Source organism: Aristolochia californica, unplaced genomic scaffold (genome assembly GCF_029961685.1).
Source record: "Aristolochia californica isolate CCGP_79_NKW_82.1479 unplaced genomic scaffold, dmAriCali1.0.hap1 SCAF_15, whole genome shotgun sequence".
NCBI lineage: Eukaryota > Viridiplantae > Streptophyta > Magnoliopsida > Piperales > Aristolochiaceae > Aristolochia > Aristolochia californica.
This window is the reverse complement of record NW_027181826.1, coordinates 24,498,435-24,509,713: the sequence shown is the minus strand read 5'-3', so window position 1 is coordinate 24,509,713 and position 11,279 is coordinate 24,498,435. Positions and strand designations below refer to the sequence as shown.

General features: G+C 39.3%; 1 protein-coding gene across 1 annotated transcript; it reads left to right on the top strand.

The window, feature by feature from the left end:
* Nucleotides 1-4,991: 4,991 nt before the first annotated feature.
* Nucleotides 4,992-8,370, top strand: LOC137951868 (peroxisomal 2,4-dienoyl-CoA reductase [(3E)-enoyl-CoA-producing]-like). Its single transcript, XM_068798827.1, has 5 exons — nucleotides 4,992-5,486; nucleotides 7,052-7,211; nucleotides 7,351-7,523; nucleotides 7,611-7,833; nucleotides 7,996-8,370. The coding sequence occupies exons 1-5, from the start codon at nucleotides 5,301-5,303 to the stop codon at nucleotides 8,148-8,150; spliced, it is 897 nt and encodes a 298-aa protein (XP_068654928.1). The 5' UTR covers nucleotides 4,992-5,300; the 3' UTR covers nucleotides 8,151-8,370.
* The last annotated feature ends 2,909 nt before the right edge of the window (nucleotides 8,371-11,279 follow it).

The window sequence follows — 11,279 nt, the reverse complement described above, 5'->3', positions numbered from 1 at the left end:
TTCACATGGGTAATTCTGGCTTTTCTGGTTTAGTTTCTCTTTCAGAAAAGATGAGACCAGGGTTGACACGATCGTCTGCTTTTCCAGCGATCTGACCCGTGAAGCCGCGCCATCTCCCCCCCCCCCCCCCCCCCTCCCTCGAAATGGAAAGCTAGCTTTGTCCTGCATATATCTGTGTTTTTACGTCGGGAGGAATCCCACTCCATTAGAGCCCCTGCAACTTTATTGACATTAAAGTCCATCTGAACCACACATTCTTCTGTTCATCGATTCATGCATTTATTTTACTTTCCTCCTCACCTGAATAATTCACCAGCAACCACTCCCTAGCTATCAGAAATAGCGGCCAAGCCCTTACAGAAATCTATCTCTTTATCTGAGACACCTTTTCTCTTTTTTCATTTTCTGGGGTGGACGGAGGTACCTAGTTTTCTCTTTGAACTCTTGTGAGATAAGTATGGAAGGTGAAGCGAGTCGGAAGGTTTGAAAGATGAATGCATGGGAGGATGAAGCTGCGGGAACCCAGAAACAGGTCTTGCTTAATCTTCTCTAAGCAGCTGAAATCAAGCAAAAATTAATGGAAATGTTGTAGAAGAAAATCTCAAGGAAGGGCAGAGACGATCTTCTCCCAGCAGAGCAAAATACGCTTTTCGGGAGCCTGGGAAACGACAGTTGGGAAAAACGCATGATTAGTATTCTTCGCCCCTTGAAGGAAAAACAATAGAACGTCATCTTCCTCTTGATATAAATGGAAACTGGTGAGTGCTCGGAGATGTTTCTCAGTCAACCTCGGCTTACCCTAAATGGCCCTGGGAAGGTTTCTGCTTGCCCTAACGTGAAAGCATGATGGAGAGAGAGAGAGGTGGCCCCCCACTGGTGCATGTGAATTGCAGGCTATACAGCTGCATGGAGGACTCGAACAGTAACAGGCCACTGTATCCGGCATTCAAAATCCGATTAGTATGAACCACTGAACAGTCTATATCGACTGTTTCGGCCGATACATAGGTGATTGAAGATTGGCTGCGGAACGCTTATGCGTATCAAAGGGAAGCCATCCTTTAGTATTTCATAGTCAATACCATCTGTCACTCTAGTCTATACATTTTCCTTACATCTTAATGCAGTCGAACCGCTTTCATAAACTAATAGTAGAAACACCATCTTACTGCAGAAAGATCTATGAAGGCTTTTGTATGAAAAACAAGTCGAGCTTTGGTAATTCCATTTGCACTTCTGCTCTGTACCAAACTGAGAAATGAAGTCCATTCTCGTTTGTTCACACCAAGGTCTTGTTTCGCCAAGCATCAAAGCCGTTGTCTTCCATTTCTCAATAACACAGGACTTTTCATTCTTATGAGGGCCACTCACCCCTAATTAGCTACCATCAAATGGAGACAATGCATTATAAATATGCAGATCAGAATGCCATTAGTTGCATAACTTATGTATGTAGCGATTGCTTGGGTTAAGATAAAAAACTCAAGACTTTATCTTGCCATCTTGTATCTGAATTTATCCATGCTTAAACTTGTGACAGAGTTTGATTTTTTAATCTTATCTCTACCTTGCCTCTTTATCTCCAAACTTCAGGCCCCATCCTTTCCTTGTTCCATATGTGGACTGGACTTAGGGGTGGCATCGAATTTAGCCGGTTTGTGAGTAGCTCGTCTTCGGCTCAGTTTGGTTCGAGTTATCTCCACCTCGAATCGAATTCGAGATCAGAATCGGGCTCGTTCAAGTAAACAAGACGAGCTTGAGCGAACCCTGGTTCAGTTCAAAAGCTCATAAGCCGAATCGTTACTTAATGAGGCTTTGGATTAGAAAATCGAGGATTCGGTAGGCGGCAACCTTTGGAGTTCAGGGAATCAAGGATTCGGGGCTCGGGAACATAGGAAGAAAATCAGGTTTTGGCGATGCGAAGTTCATTTGTCCGTGATTCTCCGATCTTTCCCAAGTTGAAATAGAGAAAGAATCAAACTACAATCTGCACCTTTAGGGAAGTTTGGGGTTTTTTTTTTTCATCCTCTATTTCTATGATGTTCTTCCTCCTCGATCTTTGTCACTCAATTGATTTTTGTAACCGAGCATCACCGACTCGTTTGGATTATTTTTTTTTATATTTTTAATTTTTAATTTTTTTGTAGAAATAAGAATGTCAACACTTCTTGTTCAATTGACATCAGTAGTAATACTAGTTCTAGTGTGGCCATAGATAATGACTCAACTTCACTAGAGTCATATCCCCCTAGAACTACTAATATAACAGAAGTGAGCCATGATGAAGGCACCCTAAATGAGGAAGAAGGTGACTCTATCCAAAGTTTAAAAAGACAAACAAAATCTCATGTGTGGTTGGAATTCAAAGAAGTCTTGCTTATAAATGATACAAAAAAGGCTCAATATGTTCATTGTAAAACCAATTTGAGTATTATTAGTAGTGGAGTGACCATACATATGAGTTGACATTTAAAACATTGTCTTAGTAGAAAAGTGGTAATGAGAAAACAAAAAACCATAAAATTTCAACCGGTGGGGTTTAATGTTGATTAAAGTCCATTTGGTCTTCTTTTTATGGAATTTGGAGGCAAATATTATAAAGCTAGAATGAGAATAATCATTGTTCAATGGATTCTTATGCATGAGCATCCATTCATGATAGTAAAAGAGGAGGGATTTAATTTTGTAATGAAGATAGAAAATGTGAATTATGAAAAAATATCCCAAAATACCATTAAGAAAGAGTGTATGGAGGTGTGTGAGGCCGAGAAAAAGAAGTTGAAAACTTTATTAAAAGAGATTAAAAAAATTAGTCTTACCAAAGATCTTTGGAAGTCCCAAAATCAAGAGATTGAATACATGGTTATTACTGGACATTTTATTGATATAAATTGGAAGGTACAAAATCGAGTCTTGAGTTTTTTGCATGTTCCTCCTCGTCGTGGTGTTGACATAGAAAATGCTATTTACAAGTGTTTGAAAGATTAGGAAATAAAAAATAAAGTATTTAGTATGTCAGTTGATAATGCTGCATAAAATGATGTTTGCTTGAGAGTTTTGAAAGATGATTTTTCAATAAATAGAAAATTGGTTTGTGGTGGAAAGTTATTTCATGTGCGTTGTTATGCGTTGTTGTGCTTATATTTTGAAGATATTCTTATTTAAATTAAGGATATCATTGAGAATGTGGTTGAGAGTATCAAATTCATAAATCTATCTGAGGCTAGATTTCATACTTTTTCTAAAATTGTGCAGCAACCACAACTAGGTGCAAAAAGGTTGGTTATTGATTATCCAACTTGTTGGAACTCCACTTATAACATGTTGTCTTCTGCATTATAATCTGTCTGAGGCTAGACTTCATACTTTTTCTAAAATTGTGCAGCAACCACAACTAGGTGCAAAAAGGTTGGTTATTGATTGTCCAACTTATTGGAACTCCACTTATAACATGTTGTCTTCTGCATTATAATTCAAAGATGTATTTCCTAGATTTCAAGATAGAGAACCAACTTATGATTGTTTGCCAAGTCTTGATGAATGAGAAAAAGTTGAAATGGTGTGTGAGATTCTAGAAGTTTTTAATATAGTAACTAATATAATTTATGGTAGTGACTACTCTAGTTCTAATTTGTACCTTAGTGAGGTATATAGGGTTAAGAAAGTTTTGAATTTTCATCCTACAAATGAAAATGTTTTTATTATAACAATGGTTAGTAGAATGAAAGAGAAATTTGAGAAGTACTGGGGTGAATGCAATTTGTTAATGGTTGTTACTTCAGTTTTGGATCCAAGGGTTAAATTAAGATTGATCGAAATATGTTTTCAAGAGATATATTATGAGGAGAAAGCTACAATGAATATAAACTTAGCTCTAGCTCAAACTCGGTTAAAGTTATAGGGCTTGAGCTCGATTACAATTTTAGGCTTGAGCTCAAATTCAAAATATTTAAATCAAGCCTAGCTCTAACATAAGCAGGTTCGATCTTAGCTTGACTCGATGCCACTCGACCGACTTCATCCTTGTCGTATCACCATTTTCGTTCCTCGACTCAAACATAGTCTAGACCTACTTCATCCTTACCTCATCTAACCCTCCACCTCCTCGTGTACTTAATATTTTTGGGTATGGACGTTATTCTCTAACATAAAGTCAATTTTTTTAGATGCACCTTATTTATTCTTTATTTTTCATTTTACTAAGGATAAAATTAGACAAAATGGTTATATATATAATCTAAAAATCCATCAATTCAAGGTTTTTAGGAGTAACCATGTCCTTCAACTTCTCATGGCTTTCTGAGTTACCCTTGTTCTCACTAGGAGTGGGCATCCTGACTCCTCGAGAGCCAGGGTTCAGGTTTTTTATTTCACCCAGAAAATTGAGGATGGGGTGTGGAAAAAAAACCCATCAGATGGGTTTTCTCAAACCTGATCCGAACCTAACCCAAACCTGACCCACATATGAGACAAAGATATAAAATAGAGTTGAGACAGGTTGGGTTTACGAAAATGGGGCAGGTCCGGGTCGGGTTTAAGTCGGCTTTATCAGAATGGGCCAGGGACGAGGTTACAAGGATTGTAATCGAGTTGGAGTTAGGTTTGGGGATTCAGGTTTTTTGGGGTTTGGGTTTCGTGGTCAGGGGTAGGGTAGGGTTCAGGTTCGGGTTTTGGTAAATCTGATCCCGACCTGACCCATGCCCACCCCTTGTTCTCACTTTGGAGGTAAAACGAAAGCCTTATCCCCAATTGAAATGAGTCTTTATAATTTGGATTACTTTTATAGATATGTCTTCAAATATATTCTCTTACGTAGTTTTTTCCCCAAGTATAACTATCTAGATTTAGCACTATCAAGTATTATCGTTCAATTAAGATTTAATGGACAAATAGGGCCTTGCCATTATCATGAGTTAACTGATTAGTAGAGTAATACATTTAAAATAATTATGACATAGAAGTGAAGGAGATGGTTATCGTTGCCCCTCCCTCCCCCTGGAGGCACTGGCACGGGAAGGAACCCCGAGGAAGTCGATTGAACAAAATAATGGTTTCCCTTGCCGGATCGTGTTTCTGTTCTCAACCCTACGTTCATGAACCGGTTCATAGAAGGACAGTCACTATGAAATGATTAACAACCGCGGGATTTCAATACTTAATTGTCGTCTCTATTCACTCTCTCTTTCTCTCCGTCCCATGGCTATGTCTGTCTGGTCTCTCCACTAAGTTTCGCGGGCAGAGCTGAAGACAACAGCAGGAGGAATAACAGTGATAGGGGGAGAAACAGAAAGCTATCTGTCATGGAATCTCCCTTCAAGAACGATGTTCTCAAGGGAAAAGTGGCCCTTTTGACTGGCGGAGGTTCTGGGATCGGGTACGAGATCTCTGAGCAATTTGGGAAACATGGCGCTTCAGTGGCGATCATGGGGCGAAGGAAAGATGTCCTTGATGCGGCTGTCTCTGTCCTCGGTGCTTTGGGTATTCGGGTATCGACCTTCACCTTCTGTTGTGACCTTTTAAGAGAATTCAGTTAAGTAATTTTTTGTTTTGCAGTTGTGGGTAGGTATCGTTAATCAGGTTATCCAGATAGAGACTTTTTTTTTTTTTTTTAATCTGGTGGGCAATTCTGATTTTGTTGGTCTACTTTTATTAAGTCGTAAAAAAGTTAGCTTTTTATTACTCTAGTTTCTGATCAAGTTTTATTTGGTTGTGAAAGTCAGCTTCAATTTTTTTGTTACTTCTGTTTGCATTGGGATTCAGATAGTACTTTACTCTTCCCTGAGAATCGAATGTCACTTCTTAGCAGTCAGTTGAATATGCACTTCATTTATTGTGTTCTATTAGTTTTTGTTTCTGGTTCCATTTGCATCACCTTTCTCAGACTTGCAATTGGGATTTTCTTTGGTTTGTTGTATCGTACGTTTGTTTATTTAGTAGCTTTTCCTTTTCCCAGGTTCGGATGAATTATTTTCTTGTCAATTGATTTGATGATATCACTAGATTGAATTTTACACTTGTAAAGTTTTTGAATTTCTTCACTTCAAAGTAGAGTTAGTTTGTGGCTTGGCATCTGTCACATGTGCTTGATTTCTCTGTGCTGCCTATTCTCTGCCATCTTTCCTGTATGTAGCTTTGAAGGATTAGGGTGCATTAAAAACTATGATTTCTCATGGTTCAGTATTTTGAGGTAATTGTTTTCTCTCTGTCTATTTGTTTGTGTACTGTAACTTGGGAGACATAAAATTTCCTGAAAACATTTGCTCATAGAGAAGATCTGCACATCAAGTTTTGACATCTTGTCAGGAAGTAAATCTTGCGAATCTACTGCACATCTCAGCTTGTAACTCATAAGAATGCTTTACATTGGGTGCCTAACTTATCAAGTTTTTTTTATCTTCCTGTTGAATTCCGGTTTCTAAAATGGAAATAGACATTGGACAGTTCTTTATACCTGTTTTAATGTTTTGGAAAAAAATCCTGGTGGAGCAACTCTGGCTTCAATAACCAAAAAGATGACAAATCAAATAGGTTTTCTGTGGTTAGTAAGTTACACCTATACCATGACATCCGTGGTAATTGAGACATTCAGTTTGGTGGGATAATACTTGAGTTGAGGGGATTCCGTCTCTGTAACACTATAATTGTTTTGTTATATCACTTATCAAGTTTTATGGTCATCCTATCCCCCGTTGAGTCTGCAATAGCACAGTTTGTTTTGTGGTCTTCCTTATTGCAATTGCCAGGCTCGTGTGAATTTAAAGTTTCTTCTGGTCACTAAAATCAGGACCATCATGGACATTAACAATCATAATAGGAAATATATTTTAAATAAAGATAAACCTGAGAAATGATTTAGAGAGAAGCTCTAAATGACATTTTCAAAGTGGAGAAGAAGCAACATGGTGTGAAAGCAGTATGGTTGGAAGAGTGTTCATGATGGTAGATTGAAAAAAGAGAAAACATGAAAATGACATGGTGTGTAAGATGTTGAAATCAAAGATTAGAATGCACGACAACAGCAGTTTTCCCTTACATATTTATGCTATTGCAGGCTATTGGGCTTCAGGGAGATGTTCGTAAACAGGAAGATGCAGCCAGAGTTGTTGAATCGACTATTAAACAGTTTGGCAGGCTCGATATTCTTGTCAATGCTGCAGCTGGAAATTTTCTTACTGCCTCAGAGGATTTATCCCCTAATGGGTTTCGAACAGGTTGTGTTTCTAATCACACCGTTCATCAAAGGCACAAAATACTCTATATTCAAGGTTCTGTTTTTTCTAGGCATTTTCTACTGCTCTTGCGTCCCAAGATTCCTAAAGACCCGTGTCATTTTCTTGATCTCTGTTGCAGTTATGGACATAGATTCTGTTGGAACTTTCACAATGTGCCACGAAGCACTAAAATATCTGAAGAAAGGAGCCCCAGGAAGAGAGGATTCTTTGTCTGGGGGATCTATTTTGAACATTAGTGCAACTTTACATTATACAGCATCCTGGTACCAAATTCATGTATCTGCTGCTAAGGTTTGTGATGAACCATATTCCACTTAATCGTAGGTTTTGCCTTCCCTAACTTCAGGTGGTTTTACATGCACCTTTTCCTTCAAACAGGCAGCCGTGGATAGTATTACGAGGAATTTGGCTCTGGAGTGGGGGACAGATTATGATATCAAAGTGAATGGGATTGCACCAGGACCCATTGGAGACACTACAGGGATGAGAAAGCTCGCACCCGATGAAATGGCAAGCTTAGCCAGGGAATCCATGCCCCTGTATAAACTTGGGGAGAAATGGGATATTGCAATGGCTTCAATATACCTGGCTTCTGATGCAGGTTTTTGACTTTTTAAGTACTGTATGGATTTCTCTGTTATATAGTATTCTTCTTTCATGTGGATGGAACCACTGCAAGCGGTTCACTAGAAGGTTCAACCATCTTTCTGCTTAATTTATTATTTCATTTTCGAATCTCATTCTCCATTTCTCTGTCCACTAGGTAAATACGTCAATGGAACAACTCTGGTTGTTGATGGAGGACTATGGCTCAGTCGGCCGCGCATTATTCCAAGAGAAGCTGTAAGAAGTCTCTCTCGGGTTGTTGAAAGAAAATCCAGAGCTGCACCAGTTGGGGTTCCGAAGAGTAAACTATAAGATGATAGCTATTTATAATTGCTTAGCAATGAATTACCATTACATCCTTAAAATTCCTTTAGTCAAACAACTCTAGATGTTATGTTATGTTTCATTTCGGCTGCAATAACCAGATTCCATTCTCCAGCAATGTCCCTTCTTTAAAATTGCTCCTAGTTTTCCCCTTTAGTGGCTACTTTTATACATTAACAAGCTCGTGAATATCTGGTTGATTTGAAATTTTCAGACTTCGGCTGAGAATTATATAGTGACTGTAGACCAGGCTGCTAGTTGCTGTGATTGTCTGGGAATTGCCTGAAACAGCCCCATCTGAACTGTTTGGAAGGCCATCAGGATTTCTTGAGCTGTCTCAGTATGAAAGGGATTCAGGGCTATTCATTTGTGTGGGATCCGTATGAATGAACATCCCTGATTCCTACTAATGCTGAAACTCAACGTTACCGAAGAAATCCTGATACCTACTAATGGTGAACTCAACCACTGACCTGAAAAGGCCACCAATGATGCTGCAGATCACAAAATAAAGGAACACAAGCACAGTAGCGTCACGGGTCTCCCAATTATGACGCGGTTGCAATGGCATACCCTGCTCCACCTTTTGGATCTTGAAACCGATCTTATACTTTGATATAAATGTATTTCACTTTGATTTCAATCTCCCACATTGGAGGGAGGGGAGAGGTGGGTCTTCCCCGTTATCCGTGAGGCTTTCCTCGTTCAAGAAAAGACGCTGAGGATAAGGACAGGTTGGGATCTTGTGAGGCTGGAACTAGGGGTGGCTTGGTTCCCGCTCGGTTCAATTTGAATAAACCCCATCATGAATTGAATTTGAGATTGGGTTTCTGATTCGTTTAGATAAATGAGCCGAACCCGAACGAAGCTAGGTTAGGTCGGTGAGTTCGTTTACTTAAAGAGTAGGGACCAGACGTAAATCCTTTCCCTCTCGAATATGTTCGATGGACGCAAAGTGGTCTTTTTAGCTCCCCGGTACGGCTTATCCCAGATTTTGCATTGGTTGAGTGTCATTGCAGATTTCCCTACACTCAGAACATAGACAGGTTCCCCCACACTCGAACATAGACAAATTCGGGCTAGACTGAATTGCCCGAATTGAATGCAACCCCTAGCTGGAACCGGATAGAAATTTGAACTCATCGTGAGAGGAGCCAGGTTTGACGTTTATACTTTTAAGGGCAGAGTTGAAGCATCCGCCCAATTGTCATCCTTAAATAGAGAGGACAAAACAGAAGTTCCATTAACAGAGGGAGAGGAAACCCATTGTCCATTACTGCAGCCTTTCCACTTCTATCTGTTAGCTGCAAGATTACTACAAAGAAAATGCACAGATTCTTTTAAAACCAGACAGTGTGCAATCAATGCTGAGAGAAGAAAAACACAAGCTTCTTTTCAGCATTTAGCCTTGACAAGGAAACTATGTGGAGGTGAGCTTGCCACATTTAGCCTTGACAATGGCAGTGGCTGTCCTCCCTGGTTGATGTTGATATCTGCTCACAAGGGTTTGAAGAAGCTGTTGCAGTCAAAAGACTCACTGCATAACCCTCTCAGTAAAAACAAGCATGGTCTTCTTCCTTTCCTTGCCTCTCATTTGGTCAACTGACTTCTCTGAGTTAATATCTGGAAAGGGAACTTGAGAACACTTCATTCGAAGTCATAAATTTTCTATTTGGATCATTTCGTTGCTGGGGGTGACGGTAAGGTAACTGCCAGCGCCAATATTTGTTCAACTGAAAACTGGGTCTCGCACAGAACTCCATTAGAACATTACCTGTAGACAGAAGAACACTAACTCCATTCGAACACTTCTGATGAAATTGTCTTCCCATTCTCTTTGGGAAGGGCATCTCCAGATCTCTCCGTTTGCTGTCCGAAAAGTGTATTCGTCTGAAAATCTGAACACCTTCCATCATAGACACCAACAGAACAAACAGCATAACTATCACGACTGCCGTTCCCTGTTCGTAATCAAAGTTCAGTGCAACTTGTCAAATTTCTCAACACCGGAAGGAATAGTTTTCTAATTTTATCTTCAAATCCTTGACGGGAAAACAAAAACAAACAGTGAGTTCATGCATACAATAAATAAAAGCTAATAAAAGGCCTAGTTCATGACACTGTTGATAAGTTGAATAAATGATTGGTTACTTGAATCATATCACTGTTGATAAGCTTCAGTTCCCGCCGAGTCATTCATGTATTTTGTATTAAACGTTTATGTTAAGGTGCAGAATTCCTCACCCTGTACATCATTGGCAGAGTTCGCATCCAACTTATGGCTTCTTGCATCATTGAATATGTTTTTCTATCATCTCAGCTTCTTTTCTATCATTGAATACCCGAAAAAGACGGGCTGAGACAAGAATTGGTCCGAAACTGAAAATAAGATTTAGAATTCAATTGTAAACACTGAATGTGTGTATTGATTCCGTCAACACGGTAACGTACGACAATAGCCTAGTCTACTTGGATTGACTCGGCTTGTTTCACAGCCGTTTCATTAAAAACGTTACAAGATACCAAGTTCTTGTAAAGGGCAGAGTTGAACTTTTAATAGCTTATGATGAATTCTCCCAACTGCCATCCTTAAATAGAGAGAACAAAACAAAAATTCCATAAACAGAGCGAGAGGAAACCCATTGTCCATTACTGCTGCCTTTCCTCTTCTATCCGTTTGCTGCAAGATTACAACAAAGAAAACGCACAGATTCTTTTGAAATCAGACACAGTGCAATCAATGCTGAGAGAAGCAAAACACGAGGCTTCTTTTCAGCAGTTTGAATTTTCTCAATTGGTCAGGGAAACTATGTGGAGGTGAGCATGCCACACTTACCCTTGACAATGGCAGCGGCTGTCCTTCATGGCTGATGTTGATATCTGCTTACAAGGCTTTGAATAAGCTGTTGCAGTGGTCCCTTCAAAAGAATCACTGCAGAACCCTCTCAGTAGAAGAAACAAGCATGGTCTCCTTGCCTCTCATTTGGCCAACTGACTTCTCTGAGGTAATATCTGGAAAGGGAACTTACGAACTGAAAATGATTAAAATGTGATAAGAGAATTTAAATTCTCAAATACTTGAGAACACCACTTCATTTGAAGTCATAAATTTTCTAT